General features: G+C 36.7%; 1 protein-coding gene across 3 annotated transcripts in view; it reads right to left on the reverse strand.

Annotated features, from left to right (window-relative positions):
- Positions 1 to 276: 276 nt before the first annotated feature.
- The window catches only part of NSMF (NMDA receptor synaptonuclear signaling and neuronal migration factor), a 150,444-nt gene continuing 127,434 nt past the window's right edge, over positions 277 to 23,286 (reverse strand). For 2 of the 3 annotated variants that reach the window (XM_044058741.1, XM_044058743.1), the window contains one exon: positions 277 to 1,675. In XM_044058741.1, coding sequence (XP_043914676.1) covers positions 1,578 to 1,675 — 98 coding nt within the window. In that variant the 3' untranslated portion in view covers positions 277 to 1,577. Of the gene's footprint in view, positions 1,676 to 13,853; positions 14,998 to 23,286 lie in introns of those variants that run through there. The other variant, XM_044058742.1, reaches the window with a different exon arrangement.

The raw sequence follows: 23,286 nt of genomic DNA on the forward strand, positions 1-23,286 counted from the left end.
AAAAAGTTAGCTCTGAAGTCCCAATACATTTTCAAAGGATTTGTTGAAGAACTAATTCAAGGTCTGTAACTAAAAACTTTCTGAAGTCTCTCATTCCAAGCAGAAAAAATGACTATTTTGGCCTCTTACAAGCTCAGACAGTTTCCTAGAATGTTAATGTTAAATATCACATTTTGGATTTCTATACCACCATTATATATATATATATATATATATATATATATATATATATATATATATATATATATATATATATATATATATCTATATGCATGATATATCAAACAACAGGTAACTCTGACATAAAGGAAAACCTCAACATCACTTTTGTAAAAAAAAAAAATTCTCTAAACAGTCTAGTTTCAATGGCTTTTTATAAATTATGAGCTTGTCCATACTGTAGGACATTTCCACCCCCATTGAAAGCCAGTACTACAAAATGAGCATTGTCTTGTTAAAATATGCATAACTGTAGCTTAAATCAACCAGGTAACTGATGGGGATGCGTCAGTGAGTTGCATCCCACAGTAAGAAGAGATACAAAAGAACTAATGCTCCAAACTGTCTCCTGTCAACATTTGTGCAGTGCACTTGCAGAATAGTTTGCCTAAACCTTACCACGTTTAGCATCCTAAGCAACAAGATCCAAATTCCAGAAATTAGGCTAATCCAAGCAGAACTGTACAGCCCCAGACATGAGGGACATTTAGTGCAATATATGGATTCTGGAAGTCCGCAAACAGAAGGAAATCCAAAGATCCTTAAGGTTATTTTAGAGCTAAGAGCTACCAAAAGTCCAAGTCTGCTGGTGATTCACACATCTGTGGAATATAAGTGTATACATATAGCTATATATTCAAAACTCAGCATATATCTTTGCTGATCAGGTATTTCAAATGTTTTATACTCCTAGTTTATAAGAAAGTACATGTATGTATTTATATATATATTTAATTTGTATATATATCTACATCTATATATAAAATTGCATTTATTTGCTATAGTAGAAGAAATATTAAATCCTACAGAATCTTATGCAAATGAATTTCACATTATTTGAGAAAACTCATCTGAATTCAGTACAGCAAGACATTTCCCAGCTGATCATGTGCACAGTTTAGCCCTCCAATCATTCTTGAATGAACCATGACTCTATGCAGCACAATCCAGTATTACTCTTGTGAATTGTGCATGAAATCTTTTTGTCAGAACACCCTGAGCTTGATCAAGTTTTTATTTTTTTCTCAAAAGGACTAGGAAATCAGCTTGCCATGGCCTGAAACAGCCTTGACCTACCAGGTATTTCTGTCACCTGGTTTCGCCTTTCTCACTCCATAAAGAGATGTGGGTCACTGTGCAACACTACCCACAGGCACCAAACCAACTTCATTCTTTCTCTGAAAGCATTGAGGAAATGATAGCCTTCGACTCGATCCATACAGCTCAATCTTGAGGTGCCTTGTTTTTCACTGCCTCCGTGGCTGTGGCAGGCAACTGCAGATAAATAGAAAGTCTGGGCTTCAATGGCTCCTAAGACTTTTGAAGAATCAACTCCATTAAGACATTCCTGCCATCACTCATAAGATGTCATCATAGTCCAGTAATTTGGAATGCTGTCGAGCCTTCCACAGACGATAGAGACGGAAGTCAAAGTAGGTCTCAATCATTTCTTTTCCTGTATTGAGAAGAGAAATGTCAGTAACAGCAACAACAAAGGGATATTAAATGCTAACAAAACATTTGCAAACAGCTTATATTATTTTTGCAGAAATAAAACCACGTTACGGGTATAAGTAATGCTATGTTTGCATGTAACCCAGATGCGCCATTAGGTCCAAGCAGTATTCCTTTATCTATATCTCTATCATCCATTCCAGTATATGTATTACACAGTTAAATTGCTGAAAATGTCACACTTGCATATCATAATTATATCATTTGTAGAGTAATCCTTTAACTGAAACATAAAATGCTGACATGTGTGACCTGTTTGTCAAAGTTAGTAATATCCTTGGAGCATACCAACATGCTGCCAACATCTAATAATAATAATAATAATAATAATAATAATAATATTAATAATAATAATAATAACAATAATAATAATAACAATAATAACAATAATAACAATAATAATAATAACAATGATAATAATAATAATAATAATAATAATAATAATAATAACAAAGTGAAAACAGAAGAAGAACTCTTCACACATGTCCAATTCCAGGACTGAAAGGCATAAGGACTAGCAGAGAGCTCTGCCTTGTAATGTGAGACTTCTAATCTTGGGAAGCCAATCAGCAGACAAAAAACAACCTAGTAAAACATGGATCTCATGTGTTGAAGCAGTACCTGGTATAGAAGATGAGCGAAGAAAGGCTAATTTCTAAAAAGAGGACATGATGCGTTTGTAGGTTGCCTGCCCATCTCAACAACTCAGATTTCTCATCCTGATCATGGACTGGGGAATAACAGGTATTTATTTACTGTAACATTATAGTTTCATGATCTACATCCATCCACTTTAACCTCAGGACTTGTTAGCTGCTGACAGCAGTCACTCAATACATGCAAGACTCCACCCTATCTCCCATAGTGCATCACTTTTCCCCTTCCATCTAAATTGAGTTTGTCATAAACAGAAAAGGATTGAAAATAGAAAGAGACGTTAACTGGATTGTTGAAGTTTATGGACCAGGATCATGAAGATCTGACAATATGTTAATACTTAACTTTTGTATCTTACATAACCCAGTTTGTCCACTTCACGTTCATGGCAGAAGTCCCAGCTGAAATATCTTAGGAGGCACCGAGACAGAATACTAATAGTTGTTCAGAAGGTACACCAAGACCTGGAAATGACATTTAGCTTATAATGTTTTGCAAAAAAAACTGCATATTGCAGATGAATTATGGAACAATTTTGAGAGGATGTTCTCACTATAGCAGAATGTGTTTTACATTTACTTAGAAATGTTTTCTTCTATTTTCCATAGAAAAAAGAATAATAATGCATTCTGATAGCCATAAATGAAAAAGAAATCTGATGTAAGGAAATGGACTTCAATTTACTTGTCTCTCAAAAATGAACATAAACATCACTGTCAGGTGAACCTAGGAATACCTCTCAGTGCTAACTAAAATATGGAAAACGTGATCTGTAAAGAAGGGCTAGTGTGGTGAACTATGAGACATATGGTAAGTGTGGTAAGAATCTTAACTGCACTAAGCGATAGCTGCAGTAGCTTACTAGCCCTGAGCTTGAAGTGGATATCCTGGATTATATAAAACCAAAGTTTATATCTAAATGGTTATTGTTATACAATTTTTAACATTAAGCAAATATGTGAGTTTACATGATATGTGGGTTTATGCATGATATATGTACAGGTTTCTTTCTTCAGATTTCTGCATTATTGTGAGTTGTCTGCAGAGATACACTGGCAATACACCTGTTAATATCTTTAGTGACTTGGAGTCATGAACAGGCCCAGATGCTCAAGGATTTGAGAGTAAGGGTCTGAATAGAAGGGTTGGACACTATATAGCATCTTTTCACCTTCTAGGGGTAGAGGATATTAAGGCAGTAAAGAAGCAACCCCAAGTGAACACTGGAGAATTGGCCAGTAGGCCTAACAAGAGAACAGAGATAGAGCGAGAGAGAGAGAGAATCCACAGACCTTTGCATACTCCATAGTGACTAGGAATGAAGTAATAATAAAGACCAGATACAGATTTTAAAAAATCCCTGAAAATCCATTACTTGGTGCAGACAGATGGTGCTGTGATGTGGTCCAGCAAGCTGAGATTTGATAAGAAGCCCATAGCAGCATGGCCCACCCAAAGGAGGGTTCCAAGAGAGAGACTAATGATGTCTTGCCCATACTTTGTTATGGGGGTTTTGTTGCACAGCAGAAGTTCCTTCTATGTTAAGGTCCAAAAGTTTGCTTTTTACTTACAGTCCTCTGGGCATTTGATATCCCATAGACTACATGTAGTCCATCCAAGCATTACTAGTGTACAAAGCTATGCATCAGAACTAGTTTTAAGGTAATACATGACTTTTCTCCAGCATGTGGAGTGCTGTAGGTCTGTATAGAAATCTACTAGATCCCACTAACATGGCAACCAAGTTCCTGGTGTTTTGGCTCCCTCATTATCAACCTATAGCATAACACATGCTGGAGATGGGCATGAATGGGCTTATTAGGGAGGAAAGACTGATGTAGACTTTGTCAGTGGTGCAACAGGTAGCACACACACCTTTGATGAAGAAGGCTGTGGGTTCTATTCCCATACCAAATAGATGGATTGCTGACACTTCAGTGCAGCATAAGGAAGTGATGCACTCCTGAATGTGTCTTCCTTTGGATGAGATGTTAAGCTGAATCTCATCTGCCTGAGTTGTTGGCACCTCAGGTAGATGTAAAAGATCTCATGGCATCTATTAAAAAGAGTGGGCATCCTATTTTTGCAATTTTATATGATAGCTTATATACATAACTACTTATTTACAATAGTTACATACTTATCTATACATATTTATAATGTTGAATAATTATATACACATTCTTAAATATACATATTTTTTTCATTTTTAACATATTTATGGATTGTCATTTAACTCAGACCTCACTCTTTTTTACCACAGCCACAATCTAAACTTTCTCAATTTTGCTGACAATATCTATTTTCCATTAAACATCATCTCATTCATTCTTTCATTCCAAATTACCCATACTACATAAAACACTTTTTTGTCAATTCTTCTTTTTGATTCCTTGCTTATATTTTTATAATATCCATATTCATTCATCTCCATATTTATATAATTATCATTAAAATATTAAAAAATTTTCCTCACATAATTTATCCCAAAATTTCTTTACTCTTGCATTTCAAGAAAACACATTCAGTGGTTTTGTCTTCACCACAATAGAAACATATTCTTTCAGTTTTCTTTTTATATGGCATTTTACCTTTTACTGGTAATTTTTTTATTTCTAATCTCAGTAAGAAATCTTGACATTCTATTTTTTATTATGCCATTCGTTTCTTTCTTTAATTGCTTTAATAATTTCTTGTGATAGATTCTCCCATGGGTTAATGCAATAATATTGTCTCATTATATTTTTGTATCACGTGTTTCGATTATTTTCTATTTCATTAATTATTTTCCATGTTTTTATCTATTGGTGATACTTCTCTATTTCTCTGTTGAAAATTGTCACTTTTTTTATTGCTTTCCAAAATTCTGCATACTTATATTTGAATATTTCGGAATCTAATTTCTCATTTTTATAATTGATCCATTGCAATACTTTATATAAGTTCACAGATCCTGAATAAACAATTGGGTTTAACAAATCTAAGCCTCCTTCCTTTCTGTTCATGTATAGGATTCCCCTTTTAACTGGATTTAATCTTGAGCCCCAAAAGAATGAAAAAATATTTATAACAATTGCTTTTCATATATTATTGGAATCAAAAATACACATAATTTTGCAATTTTACCCATCAGTACTGAATTAACCCTTTTCTTATAAGCTATATGTTTTCCATAGGTCTATGTTCGGCTATCGAAAACATAAACCCTTGAATGGTTAAATATTATATGCAAAACATCAATATGGAACATTATCAAACATACGTAACTGCAAAAATAAATTCATCGACTGCCCATAGTTGGCCAACATTGCGAATGCAACCAAACAAGGTGGGGGCTTCACCCCTGCAGTATGGAGGCTGTGCCTAACACCCCCCCTTAACTATATATCCAACTCCGAGATCACACTAGAGTGCAGAATAGGACAAATTTAAACAGTTTCCTTCACTTACCTTATGCATCGCATTACTACTTGATTGTTGGCCTACTATGGCCATTCGATGAGTTTATTTTCGAAGTTACATATGTTTAGTAACATTCTATAGTGATGTTTTCTGTATGACATTTAGCTGTTTGAGGGTTTATGTTTTCGATAGCCAAACATAGACCTCTTTTCCATTATGTACAAATTTCTCTTAATTCTTTAAATAATGTTTGCAATTTGTATTATAGAATTCTTTGCCAAAGTTTATGCCCAGGATATTAAAATAATTTGCTGTAAATTGAATATCTGCTGTACTTTCTACATCTCCCATACCTTTACTTTTATCTTTAACTTCCAAATCTATTCCTTTCAGTCACTTACACAAGATATAGTTGCTCTTATCCTCATATTTTTTCATTTCATATAATTATATCATCTGCATATGTCATTAACACTGGAATTTCTACATCCTTATGCATAATATATTTTATATTATTCATTTTGGTGTTAACTTCCCTAATGGCAACATTCTTGACTAGAATAAATAGAATGTCACCCCTAGAACATCCTTGTCTTTGTTCATCTTAATTTCTTTACTTAACCATCCATTTACCAAAACCCTTATTTTATTCTATCTATAAGCTGGCATGCAAATGTCTCTAATTGTTATGCTAAAATTATAACATTTCATTATATCCCATATCACCTTCAAGTGAATCAAATGCTTTATTAATATCACCTATTTATTTTTACTTATTTATTTTATTTTACATTTGTTGACCGGGATAGTCCGACTGGATACATGTCCATTTTCAGCGGAGGCCCGGGGAGAAAAGCTCCACACACAAATTTTGAAATATACAGTACATTGTGACAAACAGTGAAAGGAGTACATAAGACATAAGCATAAGTAACTGTAGTTTCACGTATTTACACTATACATGGTAGGTCATAAGAATAATACATTCCTTCTTTAAGTCATTTAGCCTACACTATCCAATTGAGTTAGAGTCTTTGGGACACAGTTGAGTTGAAGACTTAGGGACAGTGAGAAGATGCTGGTCAGGTTTAGCACAAGGACAGAGCCAGTGTGATTTAAAATGTTTTCTGAGATTTTCTTTGAATACCGTTCGTGAACAATTAAGAGTGAGGTCGGGTGGTAGTTGATTCCAGATTTTGCCAGTCGAGTTGGCGAATAAGGCTTCACCAGCTGAGTTATTGGATTTGATTGTTTGGATAAGTAGTCTATTGGATGAGTGGAGTTTGCTGTGATTACTATATGGGGTGACAAATGTTTTTGAGGGAAGGAATGTTATCTGGGTGGTGTAGGGCTTTATGGGCTAATGTGAGCTGAGTAAATTGAAGAAGGGAAGGAAGTTCAAGCCACCCTAGGAGATTTAGATTGTGGCAGTGATGTTTCCTATAGGATGAGCCCATGGCAAATCTAGCTATGTGGTTGTAGCAATGGGATAATTTGTTGATTTCAGTACTTCGCAAGCCTGTGAATAGGGGGGAGGCATAAAGGAGGGTGGAAAGAAGATGACATCATGCAATGGAAGTTCTGGCAAGAGGAGTGAGGAAGGGTCTAAGCTTATAAAGAGATCCTAGTTTTTTGTTTATGGTTTTGATGGTTTGATTAATATGAGCATCATATGTAAGATTATTGTCTATTGTGACTCCCAGGAGTTTGGTTTGGGCTTCAGGGTAGATAATGGTCCCGTTGTTAGATGTAATGGTCATGGTTGGAGGGTTGGACCTACGAGTGGGGGCAAAGAGAAGCAGCTTAGTTTTTTTTGGGTTTACTAGCAGACAGCGATTAGTGAGCCAATATTCAACAGTAATGAAGTTGCTCTGGGTTAAGGAAAGCAGATCAGATTGTGAGGAGGCCGAGCAGATGAATGTGGAGTCATCTGCATACTGAATACATGTAGCCTTGGGAATAGCAGTGTAGAGGTTATTAATAAACATGGAGAATAAAAGGGGTCCTAGTATTGAGCCCTGAGGGACTCCTAAGGAGATGGGTGGACAGGATGATAGTTTTTCTTGCCATAGGAATGCCTGTTGGCGTCCAGATAGACAGGACTGAAACCATAATAGAGAGTGGGAGTCAAGGGAGAAGCTAGTTAGGGTCTGTAAGAGTAACTGATGGTTGACCATGTGGAATGCCTTAGATAGATTAAGAAAGAGAGCAGAAGAGAGTAGATTACTATTATGGTTATGGTTGATTACATTGGTGAAGGATAGAAGAACTGACGTGGTGCTGTGAAAAGGTGTAAAGCCATGCTGAGATACAGCCAGTAGCTTGCCTTCTACAAGGTGGTTCATAAGTTGTTTCTGGATACATTTTTCCATTATTTTAGCTAGTGGAGATAGAATAGCGATGGGTCTGTAATTAGATAGTTCTGTAGAGCTTCCACCTTTATGTAATGGTATAACATGAGAAACTTTCCAAATTGATGGGACAGAGGTTTTGGTTAATGTTCTATTTATTAGTATTGACATTGGGTAGTCTATGATGTCAGCAGCCTTTTGCAAGTATTCTGCTGGGAGGAGGTCAGCAGCTAAATTGGTGGGCTTTAGTTTTTTGATAAGACAACGGATGAGTGAGGTAGGAACAGGTTGGAAACTAAAGGAGGTGGTGGTGGTGTTTGGTTTTTTATTGTCCAGGTAGGAAGAGGGGGGGCACGAGGTGGCTGGCCAGGGTCTTGATGGTTTCTGTGAAGAAGCTATTGAAGGAGTTCGTAGTGTTTTCTGTTGACTCCTTATTAGGGTTTAGAGGAGAGGGGGTAGGAGTATGTCCTGAGTGAAGTAGCTTATTTAATCCAGCCCATAATTTTTGAGGATTTTTATGTTTTTTTTTGTTGTAAATGGTGGTAGTAGTTTCTCTTGTCTAGGATAATAGATTTTTGGTATTGTTTCTTAATTGCCTATAACTAAGATGGTGTTGAGGGTCTTTGGTGGCACGCCAGGTTGCCCAAGCTTTGCTTCTAAGTATGATTTTAGATTTAGTGTCTTTTGTCAGCCATGGTGCTGACTTTGTTTTGGTTCTGATGGTGCGGGTGGGGGCGTGGGAGTCGAGGATGACAAGGAATCTTTTATTGAAGTATTCCACTGCATCATCCAATGGGAGTACCTTTAGAGGCGACCATTTGCAAGCCTTGAGCTCGTTATGAAATTTGGTGAGGTTAATGTTTTTGCTAGATCTTATTGTTTTAAGGGAGGGTACTTGGGAGTTGTCTTTTTTGAGCTTAATTATATATGTGAGGCAGTGGTCGCTTATGTTATCAGGTAGGGTCCCGGAGTTACATATTATGGGAAGACTGTTGACAAGTATCCAATCCGGGGTACTTTCTTTATTATTGTTTTTAAGTCTGGTGGGGGAAGTAATCACCTGAGAAAATCCATACAGATTGATATGGTTGGTGGGTGCAGCAGCGGAACATGAGTTCCAGTCAATATTGAAGTCCCCAAGAACAATGGTTTCTTGGGGGTAGTTAATAGATAACCATTGTAAGATGTCTTCTAGGGTGCTGGTATTTTTACCTGGGGGGATATAGACACAGACAATGTACCTGCATTTGTTTTTGTTGATTTGTAGTTTGGTAATTAGAGCATTTCTCCCCGGGCCTCCGCTGAAAACAGGCTCTGTGGAACCTAGTCGGACTTTCCCAGTCAACAAATGTTAACTAAATAAATAAATAAAATAAATAAAAAATAAAAATAATTAGGATTTCTGTGTTGCTATCTTGGGGTTGTTGTAGAACATCTGTGGTGACTTTTAGATTCGATTTGTATAGAACAGCAACTCCACCACCTTTCCTTTTAGTTCTGTCCTGTCTAAGTATCTGATAACCTGGAGGTGTAACCTCATTATCTTTAGTTGCTGGTTTCAGACAGGTTTCTGTGAGACAAAGCGTACTGGAGAGTAGACAGCTAAGAGGGCATGCAGGTCATGAATTTTACTGTTTAGGCTTCTAATATTCAGATGACAGGCTAGAAATGAGTTGTGGGGCCTATTAGACAGAGGGAAGCTGGTAGGATTATTGGAGTGAGAGCTTGGTATATTTGTGGGGGCAGGACAGGGGTTAGGGTGGATGTCACCAGACTTTGTGAGATTGTTATGCAGATAAACTGCAGGTTTTAGTATTTTGAGTAGAAGTTTTTGGTAAGATTTTGTTTTTGGGGGTGTATAAGCAGATCTGGTTAGGTAGAGATATGTGAGGGTAGCAGAGGGGTGTAGAGAAGTAATCATGTTTATTCAGTAGTAGAAGGGAAGATGTGTGAAATTCTAGGTACTGAAAACCAAGGCTAGACTGGTTTTCGTACATTGTCAGGATATGTGGGATGACAACTAGGGATAGTACTAGAAGAAGCGTGAGGATATTGTGAAGAGACATTATGTAGGTTAGAGTAATAAATAGTTTCTATTAATGTCTCAGTGAAGCAATCCTTGATGGATGATTACTAGAGATGGTTGGAGTAATGGATGGAGTAATTAATGTTGGACTTATGGCGATTATACAATTAAATGGGGGAGTAGCTTTATGGCTATAAAGTTAAGGATACTGGGGGTGGGTGGGATATGGGGGGCAGGGTGGGGCACGGAGCGAGTCCGAGTGCAGCGGGGATAAATCGTATCTCAAGGTACCATTATCCAGGGTTTTGCAGTAGGTAACTTGTGATTCCCCTAAGAGAAGCAAGACTTAAATAATAGTTCTATTAGCTTTTAAGTATGATGATAGATTAAATCACACTGCTAGCTTTAAATTATAGTTCTACTCACTTTTAACTGGGTTATTGGGACACAAAGGGTCGTTTCCAGTGCTTTGGACACAGCTAACATGGTTAACAGAGAAATAATCTTAGGTTATGGTTATTAACCTTGTATTTTATTTAAAGCTAGTGGGGCAGGGATGTACTGCTTCCTGATCCGATCACTTGCTTTAGGTAGTTCTCAGAACATAGTTAGTCTTTCAGAGGGAGCAGTGGGGAGGTAAGACCTGCAATGGAGAGAAGATGAACTGGATTTAGCCACTAATGTACAGTAGCCAGGTGTATACACGATTCATCCAGCTAATGTCTGCTGCACACAAAGACTCTTACCCTTTAATTATACATTAGTTCTATAACCCAACGCCTGAGCATAGTACTATTAAACAAATTGGAATAGTGAAATTCAAGTAATATGCAGCATGCGTTAGTGATCTGACCACTTCGATTAACAAAGTTGCATTCACAGTCTAACCCCAGTAATCTACACCAACATTCATTTAGTTCATAGCTAGATTATTATGCTAGATAATATTCAAATAATGCATAGCTAGGTTGTTAGGCTAGAAGACATTAATTTGTAGCATTGCAAGGGTAGTACAACATTCAACGCTAAATATATGCTAAAAAAGTCTGCTGTTATAACACATTATAGAGACAATTTAAGCCAAAGCAGTCGAGTTTAAGTAAATGCATTCAAATAATGCATCGCTAGATTGTTAGGCTAGAAAACATGCATTTGTAGCACAGAGAGGTGATACAACTAGAAGACATTCATGTATAGCATGGTCAGGTAGAGTATGCTAGCTAACATTCCAATGCTGAATATATGCTAAACATGTCTGCTGCTATCACCAATTATATAGACAATTTAAGCCAAGGCAGTCGTTTTCAAATACACATGCTTCACCATATTCTTAGTAACTGATAAGCAGTGTGAGTTACATACCACACTCGCAGATTGCTCCACCTACTGGGCCCAGAAGCACTGGAAGTAAATGATGCCTAGATCAGGGCAATATATAACCTCGGTTCTTAATCAGGTAGAAGGGAGGGACTCTATTAACACCTATCATATGTTTAACCTTATTTTCTTTCTAAAATATTATCAGCCATTTCTCTTATAATCATTACCACCAGTTCTTACTTTACAAACTATCTTTCATAATACAATTCCTCTTATTTTCATGTCTTTTCTGTATTATTTTCATAAACATCTCATAACCTGCATTATCGGTCTCCAAGTCACCAATTCTTTACATCTTCTTTTTCTCCGTTTTCTATATAAATTTTACAGCTGCATAACATAATGTCTTATTCTTCAAACTACCATTTAACCATTCATTTAAAACTTGTGACATATGTTTTTTCTGCTATTCTTCTAAGTTTTTCTACATTTAAAATCAGATTCCATCAGGATATGCAGCTGATTTTAATGTTTAAGTGTGTCAGTGTTTTATTCATTTCAACAAAGTAATTTTTTTCAATTTCCTTATTCTTTTTTTCTAAAAATTCTTTTAATTTCCATGATTTATTGTGTTCTCTCATTGTTGGTTAACACATTTCTTCTACATAATTTATTATAATTCTCATACTTTGAGATTGCCTTCTTCTTATTTCTTCTTGTTTACCCTTCCCATAATACTCTTTTCTTTTACTATTTTACTTAAATAAGCTGATAATTCTTTTTTGCCTTGGGTGACACCCCTCCACTGGCCCAGTAATCAAGGAGCCTCAGTCCTCACCACTAACACCAGTGAGGGACGTGCACATTGGGAGGATGACAAGTACACACACAGTAAAGTACAATTCCCTTAATAGCACACAGAGATCACAGTCAGTCTGGGGCTGGTTTCTCTCTCTTTCTCCAGATCCCCAATAAGACTTCCCACTAGCACAGCTATAGGGTTAAGATCTCAGCTGAGTGGTCAAGCCAAAACCTCCAACACCCTCTCTGTCATGTCCCTGCCCAAGTAGCTGACACATACATACACACTTTGAGATATGATTTATATACAAACATGCAGACACTCCTGGGGAAGGCTGGAACAGGTTCATTAACTATGCCCCCTTCTGCCCAGACTGCAAGGTACTACCAGCTGTCACCAACCACTCTTATCAGCTACTATAAGGCCCTTCAAAAAGGGTGACCAATTCTAATATATAATGTTACTGTTATCCAAATGGTAAGTGTGACCAGAACTTTTAAGGCTATTTAGGAGTGGTCTATACAGTATCACCAAATGCATATGCAAGTACTGTAAGAGCTTAAATATCTCTAACAAACCAGCCACAATTAAAAGGTTTAAACATATTTAATAATAAATAATAAAAGAACAAGACAATATTCAATAACTCAACACTGTGACAGCAGAGTTCAGAGTCACAGGAAATATTTTAAAACAACATTGCAGGACAGTCTCACATATGTACAGGAAACATCTAGACTGATATTACTATAGTCCTATCTATCTCTAAGATAAATAATGTGGTCTTACTTACAGAGCAAGGACAATACAGGTGAGAAGTGCTGAAGGTGGATGTGTTCAGATCCAAGACAAATACAAAATGCGCAGACTTTCTCTCTGAGATAGTTCTTAAATTAATAATACACATTACTGCTGGGTTAGCTAGATGACATCACTATTTGACTCCTGCCTCTAGTTCTCAGGCTAAACAGATACCAACAGAATTTAACATGTCTCTATGAAAAATACTTATCTCTTAGAAGCTGATATGTATCTCTTAGAAGCTTGCCTGAAACTGGAAGTTGTAAAACAATTAACACTTTTACATTTTAAACCTAGTAATTATTTCTGTCTTAAGACAATAGAAAGAAACTCAGCTGTAGACATTCTGTCTTCTTGCTAAAAATGAGAGATACCACAATCGTAAACAATTTCAACTTATTTAGTTTTACAAGTTAACTCTGTATGTTCCAGCTTCTTGCTATCAAAACATACATTTGCATAGGCATATAGTTCATATATATTTCTATTCTTTTCCAGTAGGGTACACTGTGATTACATTCTTGAAGCTCAGCACATAACATACAGTTTAAAATAACATAGTTTTCTTACATTTGTAAGACAAGCATACAAACCATATTACTATTCACAAATAGCATAAAATTATTTACAAAATTCCAGCTACCTGGCTGGCAGCTTCACACCTTGTAATAAATGTGTTTTTTTATATAAAGATTATTTAGTTTTCATCTTCTTCTTCTTCTTCTTCGTTACTATTTTTTATCATCTTCTTCCTCTTTTTTATTATATTTTTCTTTCTATAAATTATTTCCATTGTTACTTTTGTTTCATCAATTTGTTTTCTATCCTGCACATTATTTTCACTATCTGCTGCATTTTCTTCTTCACAATTTATCCATGTGTGTGTACAGTTTTTTTTTACATCTATCACATTCAAGTTCACATTTTTTTTTGCATCATGTCCAGTTTTTCCACACATATCTCAGTTGCTAACTACACATCCTTCTCTACCACAAAAGAAACATGTTCTTAGTTGTTCCCTGTATCTTACCGTGCCCTTATTAGCTTCAACATTTGTAATACTTGGGGCATGTAATTTTTTTTCATTTTCCATTTTCAATACAGCATTGCAATGTCATGCTCCAGTCCATAAATCCCTATTATCAAACACTTCAGAAATGTCCACCACTTCTTTACAAAGTTCTTTAATTCTTTATTTTTTTAAAGTCTCTCGTTCAACTTCTGTTCTGAACTTTATGTGTATTTCTTTTTGAGTTTTTTGAAAAAAGACTTTAACTATGCATTTATACCATGAAATAGCATTCTATTTTTTCCATATTCACACAAAAACTTTCCATACTTTGTGCAGCGTAAAAAATAATGTCACAGAATGCCTCTTTATTTATCAAAATAAAGGCTCTTACCTCATATTTTAGTAGCCAGTGGAAGAATAAGTGTGTCGCACAGCTCATATTTGTCCATTTCCATGCTGGTTTCACTTTGGATCCTTCTAGCATACCTTCTTTGAGTTGTTCTTTTTTCTTCTCCTTCTGCTCTCTGCTTTGACTGGCAACTGTCTCTGTGTATGTGTATGTTTTTCTTTTAGGCGATTCTTTCTTCCCGAGAATATTCTCAGCTTTTTCTCCCTGAAGTGTTTCCATTATGTCTCCCATGAGACATCATTTTCTGGCTCACTTTGTACTAACATTTCATGAAGTTTATCATCCCACAACCCTTCCGACTAAAGGGTTGTAATAATACAATCTGTTTTCTCCATACCATCTGTCGGCTCAAATAATTTTTTTTGCAACACAATCTCTGAGTCTCCCAAATCATTTCTTACTTCCACAATATAGCAGATATTCACCTCTGCTCCAAAAGGCATTGCTTCCATCTTGCACACCATCTTCCCAGCTGCCACTGCACTAGGAACAGAAAGTGCACACATACTCATGCTAGGTTGGTTGCAAGTACAGAATGACATGTAGGGGAAGTTCTCTGATGCTTTGTACAAATTTCCCCTAGTAATATATAAATACCACCTTGAGTCTCCCCTGAAAAGGGGCTACTAGCACTCTGGGACTAGCCCAGTCAACAACGGATAAATAAATAAAAATTATCAGGAAGGATCGTGCAGAATGAACTAAGAAAAAAAACTTGAATCTAACAGTTGTGTCTTCCAATTGCAGTTCTCAATGCTAATAGAACTACTGGCTTAACATGGAAAGAGTTGAGGAACAGTAGTCACCAAATGCCATACTTCTGGGGCTAAACATTAAAACATATGTAAAATTTTATTATGAATATGACACACATATCATGTTGGATAGAAACTAAAGGATATTTCATCTGAAGAAGGAGAAAGTACCACATTTTTCTCTAACAACAAATGCTGTACACTTAAATAATTTCTATGGCCTTTCATTTATTGAACAGAAGACTTAGCAGGGATTTGAACCTGGTTAAATGACTAATACAATTATTATCAAGATACACAAGTGCATTTTTAGCACCATAGACAAGGTAGTCCCAATAGAAACCATCTTCCTTAACCTCTTGAAGGCAAGTGTTTTTTTTTTTAAATGCTGTGCTTTGATATCTTGAAAGCTAGATGAGGGTGTTTGTGTGTAGTACACTGACTATTTCACCAATCAATCCAGTGTTGCATATTGACTGTCTTATTTCTATAATCCCTTCCACCTCTTTAACTGCACTCTATGGGGCCTGGAGCAGGGTCTGGACTGTTTAAAACTTCTGACCTACAGTAAAACAATAGCAAGAGATGCATTGTTCCATATCCTTCAGTATGTTAATGACATGCTTCTCTGATCTAAGCCATAGCTAGGACAACTGACCTTCTGGTCAATCCCCAGACTGCTGAGGAAAAAATGAAAATAAGGAAAGAAATAAAGAAAACGGAAAGCTAAACAGCAGTGTAGCAAGCTCCTTACTGCAAATTAGCAAGCTACTTGCGACAGCAGTTGCTTATACGCTGAGCTCTGGAAATGCAGTAATGGCACACATTAAAGAAGCTGCAATATCATCCACAACTTTTTAAGTGAATGTCAGTACTGAATTGTGCCAGGGGCAGCCACCAATTCACCCCACCTTAAGTATGATTCTGCTCTAGTATTTAGACTCTGTTCAGTCAGAAATTTGACCTCGCAGAACTTTAAAAAGGGTTTAGTACTAGTAATTACTCCTCTTCTAAAGCAAAAGTAACTTTGTTCAGCTCAAATGATAGGAACTATACCAGAGTTCTTACAGTGTGGTCAAGGAATAGAGCACTGGACTCCCAAATACAAGTATGCATGTTTGAGGCCTATGGGCCCAAACTATTTGTTCTTTCTTTTGTGGGTAGGTTTAGCATAATGTGTAAGGTCTTTACCTCATTGAGATCACATGTCAGGATGTTGTTATACCTACAGAAAGTGTGCTTATTTGAAGACTTCTTTACACTACTGTACTACTGTTACAAATTATACCACATGTACACAAGAAACAGTATTTTGCTTGCTGCCTTCGCCAGCTTCTGCTTCCTAAGTTCATTCAAATGCTCTACTAGGTCCATTATCTAAGTAGGCACAGAGTTCTGAATGGGAATCTTAGATCCTGTCACCCAATTCTGCAGGATATGTACAAAATCAAGACAAAAGCTGTGTATGGGTCATTAATTATACAGCTCACCTGTCTGACTTGATGTTCAATAATTTGTCAAAAGAAATGAAAATGCTCTATTTGAATTTAAGTCTAAATCTGTGGACTGCTTAGCAAGTAGCTATAAACAACACCGTCAGAAACAATAGTTAACTGCTCTCATGTTATTTCCTTATGTTCTTGCCTTTTGGTCATTAGGCATCCTAATTTTTGCATACAACTGCTTGCAGCTCTCATCAAAAACAAACAACTTCAAACCTAGTGAGAGCACCCACAATAAGACATAAATAAATAAATAAATAAATAAATAAATAAATAAATAAATAAATAAATACTCCCCCCATACAATCGAGTATTAATTCTCTGGTTTATGTGAGAAACAGAATACTTTTTTTTTACTCTCTTTCTGTCTGGGTCAGAGTTTCTGCAGCTGCAGTCCTTAACACTGAAATGCTTAAGGGCTTAGGGGGTTATGCAGTCAGAGTGCTAAAGTCATCGTCTGACTATTCATATAAATAAACTCACTGATGCCTGTGATGGTTTTCACAGACTGCACTGTAAACAAACAGTACACATTATGCACCTCTTCACTGCTCTGTGCAGGATAATTCTGGCTGTGATCCAACACTGAGTCAGATAAGACAAAAACAGATTTATGCCAGGACATCAAGTGCTGCCTGAAGCCCGTAATGCTCATATTTTATGACTGATGGGTATTAGATAACTCCAAGGACTGTGTGACCTTTTCTTTACTGTCAGCTTTCTTTTCATGTAATTAAGCCAGCTACATTGACTCTGGAACTTTTATTTGTTTGCATGTTTGTTTTGTTTTTTGTGTAAGCCAGTACTAATTGGGAAATAATATGAACTACTACAAGTAAATGTTGATCAGTTACCATCTTAGACCATAGCCTGGTGGACCTAAATAACTTACGTTTCTACTTTCATATAGGCAGGGAACAACACAGGAGAGAAATGTTCACCTGTAGTAGACTTAAGTTTTGTTTTCTGCATGAACTGCTGAGTGGTACAACTGTATAAAGTTTTTGTTCCTCTTCATTTATAATTATAGACATGAGACTTATATAATTCATACTAGATTAATATATTGCCTGCTTCAGTTGTACAAATTATTATGGTTCTGATAATTAGTGTGTAAAATGTCTGCAGACTTTATCTGTATCTGTTATTAATGAAATTGTGTAAAGGGTATGTTACTGTGAATTTGTTCATTGTGTTATTCAGCTAAACATGTCTGAAAAAAGTTCCATGGACCAACCCACTTAACTATAAGACAATCAAGACACACACACACACACACACACACACACACACACACACACACACACACACACACACACACACACACACACACACACACACACACACAAAATGAATAAATAAATCTAAAAGGAGGCAAATCAAATTAGACCGAATTCCCACTTTTTTATTTTTTGGTTTCTTTTACTGCATGCACTCCACTGTTATCTCTACAGTGATGACACTGAGGGATACAGTCGAGTAATATGGGCATACCCCCATTAAAGAAGTTTATGTACGTTTTACGAAAATGCATCACAGTACTTAAGTCATCAAGTGTAGTAAGGCATATAAAAAGTGTGACAGAACACCTTAAGAAAAGATATCATCATTTCATTTACTTTTATTTTTTAAGTTTTTCACCAAATGTACTATTTTAACTTTAACCCGTACCTTATTTTCAAATTTTCTTTTCATCTTGTGGTGTTGACTTATAGGTATTTTGATTATATCATTCTAATACCAAATTCTGCATTCTATACATTGTTTTTGAAATTTATTCATACTTTGTTTCAACTGTGTTTTCTTTTTTGCCCAAGTTCTTCGGAAGTCCTCTTTCTTACTGTTTAGTGTCTTTAATTGCTAACAGCAAAATTTTTATCTCTTCCCTGTAGGTAGGTTTGGTATTTTCTTCCACAGCCTTGTGATCACAAGTTTAACTATGGTCAACATCAACATAATTTTATACGTTTGCAGGAGGTTACTAGGCTAATGGCTTTAGAGCCCTAACATGCCTAGTCATATTTATCCTGGGTTGCCCCAATTGTCGGTGGTTAGGTGAGTGAAGTTCACAGAGGTAAGGGTCTATGGCAGTTAACACAGACTTCCTCTGTCCAGGAATTTTAATGACTGGTCCATTTTTAAACCATATAGTCCTCTCTAAACTGTGCACATATTGAAGTTTCATTTTACCCTTGAGTCCACAATTGCTTTCAAAAGTTTACAGAATTCTATTTTCACATTTGAGGCAATTACTTTTCATTATGACATCATTTTAGAAGGTCTGCAGAAAAATGTAAACTACAATAAGGTATTTTATTGTAGTGGATTTGGTTAGTTCCATTTGATCAATTATTTGGATCTATATCACTTTAACGAAATGGCTGAAGTTCGAACACAATATGTTCGAACTTCTAACCTCGAAGTGCAAAAACATCAAAATCTTAGAACAGCGATTTTCTTCCCAGGGAAAAAAATGGCTGTTCCAAGAAACACACACACAACACAAGCACACCAAAAAGACAGCAATCCACACACATACACTTAATATCCTACATCTAACCCTACACTAAACTATACATACACTACTATCTATCCACTTACCTTAACCCAAACCCTAACCCTAAGGTCCGACACTATTGCACACTCACCTGACCCGCACCCTAATCCTAACTCACCTATCCCACCCTAACCCTAAAGTCTGTCACTATCGCACACCCACCTCACTCGCGCCCTATCCCTAACGTCCGCACAATCACACACTTACCCGAACCCAACCCATAACTTTCCACCACAGCACTGACTATAGCGAAGCCACAGAAACGGCCCACCAAATTCTTTCCCTGGGACAGAATTCGGTGTTCTGCGGCTTCACGATAATCAGTTTTTGGACGTCACAGTTCGAACATATGGTGTTTGAACTGCTGACTTTTCAATGAACTGATAGGAACCCAATTATTTTAGGGCCTACAGCATACATTATTTCAATATTTCTTACATTCAGAAATTTGTAAGATCTATGTGTTTCTTTCACTTATCTTCTGAGATGCAATTAATTAGGGCTTTACAACTGCCTGATAATGTATGCGATTCTTCAGGTCGGCTGCTCCATACGTCATTGTTTTTCTTCATAGTGTCTGGATTACAGGTATTTAGTCAGTACTAGTGTCTTGCTATAATGTTGGTTGGACATTTCAAGATCTTTCAATACAATAAAGAGGACAGGAGAGGAGTACAATATTTATAACACCACATCAAATTTTAGTAACTGTTAGCTTCCACTTTAAGGAAAGCTAAACGACCTTTTCGATATATAACTTTGTAAAAATCAGACAAAAGTTGTCAGAAACAACTGTTCTATTTAAACCAGCACTATATAAAGAAGAGAATGAATTACTAGACAGAAATGCTAATTAGTCACTGAAATGGGCTGAGATTATTCTGAATGTATAGCCTGGTAGCTGGCCTCTTAGATGGTAGTGTATATGGAGCTCAGATTTATACCAGATCTCTACTTTCCTTTTGCTTATATTACGGGTACATTATACTTTTTGCTGGAAACTCCTATGCAGTTAAAAATACTATGACTTGATATTTACTGATTGAATGATTTTGTCTGTTTTTTTTTTTTTAAATTTAACTTAAAACATTTTTTTTTATCTTGTAATCTTATATTCCTCCTGTGGTTGATGGACACGGTCATCACTGCGGGAAGTAAGCACTGCCATGGACATCTGGTCCTCTTCCCCTCATACCACCTGCCTTATGTGTTGGCAATAGAATGATTCCAAGCCTTCTCCACCACAGAACTGAGTAAGGTCACACAAAATCTGACCTTTGACTGGCCTTGTCATTATGAGTTCCGTAAAGCACCCCAAGTCATTGATAGTCCATATTTTAGCGTTTTTTTTCTGTATCACCAAGAAAGTCTAAATTAACATTTTAACTAGACAGTGTCGGTTAAAAATACAGTTCTACCTAAAGCATCACTGTACAAGATCGGGTCTGAACTGCTGCAATGAAAACTTTCAGGTCTGGAAATATATTTTATCTTCAAAAAAATCTGTACATTTTAGTGATCAGTGAAGACGCAATGAACTAAAGCATTTCTGCTTCCAGAAAATTTAATCTTGTCAGAATTTTAAGAGTACAAGTCTACTGTTTGTGAAATAAATGGTATGAGCATTAAACCAGACTCCTGGCATAGAGAGCTAGAAACCTGACTTCTCCCCAGGTAAGTTGACTTTGATTAGCAGCTCAGGTGACCAACAGTGCTGGTATGGTGAATGAGCAGTGCTCATCCTGGGGGAGGGAGAGAGGTGGTTCCTGGCCAGCTATGCCTGCCTCCCCACTGTTGTGGGATGGAGGTCTCTTAAGCTCCAAAAGCAGAGGACAGTTCAGGAATGGGCATGCACTGTTGCTGTCCAAACTGATGATGGTAGTTCCTGCCCCACAAGAGAAGGAGCATGCATGCATGGACATGGTGTGAGCATTGGCAGTCACTGTGGTGATGCAGGAGTGGATATCCTCACCAGGGGTGGATTAGGGTAATAATACAAATGTTCTCATTACATAGGGGTCCATAACGTCTGCCCAGATGTCACCCTCACACACACACACACACACACACACACACACACACACACACACACACACACACACACACACACACAAAACAGACTAATATACACAAACAGCTCTCACTTGGAAGACTGAGGTTATGACATAGGAAAACCCGACCCTCCATTGTAGTTAACCTTATTCCAAAATCATTTGTTAATACAATATCACTAGATTTAGTTTAGTGGCCTAAAACTCATCACCATCTTCCAGTTTGTTCATGTCCATTTGTTTTCCTGCCAGAGATCATGAAGGCCTCCCTACCCTTTTCTCCTGTTCATATCTCATATTGTCTTTAGAAAAGATTTTTCTCAACCTGCATGACACAGGCTACATGGCACCCTTTGTCTAGTTTTTCACTGCTACTCACTGCCATGAAATACAAATCTTGAGATTCTGTCTTGTAGAAGTCATTAAGGGCTAACAGTTAAAGTGAAACTCTTTTCCAAGCCATTAGGAGTTGGAGAAATAATTAGCAGGGATGGGATGTAATGCAACACTATAGAAACAAACTGATAAATACTTCAATTTAAAGCCAATGAAGAGTTAGTTGCACTTCTGTATTTTTAGGATCTTTAAGGACAGTGTGATCAACTGCAGTCACTTTAATTTGACTTAACAGTAAACTCTCAGTTAACTGGAACTCAAGCAACCGGCAAAAAAAAAAAAAATCAAAGAAATATAGCACATACCTTGCGTTTTTAGAGTTTGAGTTTTAAAAAGGAATATAGGAATAATTTCCCTCTCTCCCCAACTTGACAAAAAGTCAAATCAAACCAATGGTATAGGGTACAGTATTAGTCAGGTCTGTTTTTAATAGTAACTATCAAGCAACCAGAAACTACAGTTATCCGGCAACTACCAATCCCCATGGTTAAATGAGAGTTTACTGTATTTCTTTGAAATGACAGATGTCAGCCATAAATGACTGAGCAGAACTGCTAGACTGGGTTGACAACTTTCTCACCAGTTAAGAATGTTGTGGCCATCCAGATTTTTAAGGGTAATTAGTTTGAACACTTAAAATCCTGCTGTTCACATAGTTTGTACTGAAGAAAATGTGAATAGACCATGAATGGTGGTTTAGAAACTTACACTTGGCACTGATCAAAGCAATTCAGTTAAAAGGAAATAATGTTTCCACTTTCAGAGACTATGCAAACCAGCAGTTTGCAGTACTGTCAGTAAGAAATGGATACAGAACCATTTATTGTCTAGACTGTGAAATATTAATGGAGTACAAACTACACCGAGGGAACAGGATGAACAAACTAAAAGTAAAACTCACACGTGGCATTTCCCATGGTGATTATTTTATGGTGTAATAATTTAAAATATAATAATAAGCACATTCAGTGATTCTGTTATACAGACATTGTACAGCAAAGCAGTATACAATGACATTTTTTTCATTGTCAGGGAGAAGTTTCCTTGAAGTCTACCACAGGATTACACTTAAGACAAAAGACCTGTACTTTACTTCTCTGGATGGAGACACCAAAGGAAATCTGCAGCAGACACAGACCACAGCTGAGGTTGTCACATCTGCTTTTTACTTATGCGGAGCTGCAAACATTATCATCTTGTCTGTGGATGTTGTGAGGCAAGCATTTTAACGTATCTGTATTTAGCCATTTGTATATCATAAAGCTTTTTTCAAGAGTCTATTACAAGAGCATTTATGTTAGTAGCCTGTAACACATTTGTTTGCTGCTTTAAATAGCAGATGACCTAGCTTCCACTAGCCTGATCCTAGTTAATTACATAGCCCTCCCACCACCCGACCCTACTGAGATACATAGCTTTACCAACCGCTAACTATAACCCTAATCCTCTCATCCAGGCCTGAACCCTAAACATGACACTCCCCTCCTCCTCCCTAACCCTAAAGTCCTAGA

Source organism: Protopterus annectens, chromosome 16.part0 (genome assembly GCF_019279795.1).
Source record: "Protopterus annectens isolate FY-2018-M chromosome 16.part0, PAN1.0, whole genome shotgun sequence".
Classification (NCBI taxonomy): domain Eukaryota; kingdom Metazoa; phylum Chordata; order Ceratodontiformes; family Protopteridae; genus Protopterus; species Protopterus annectens.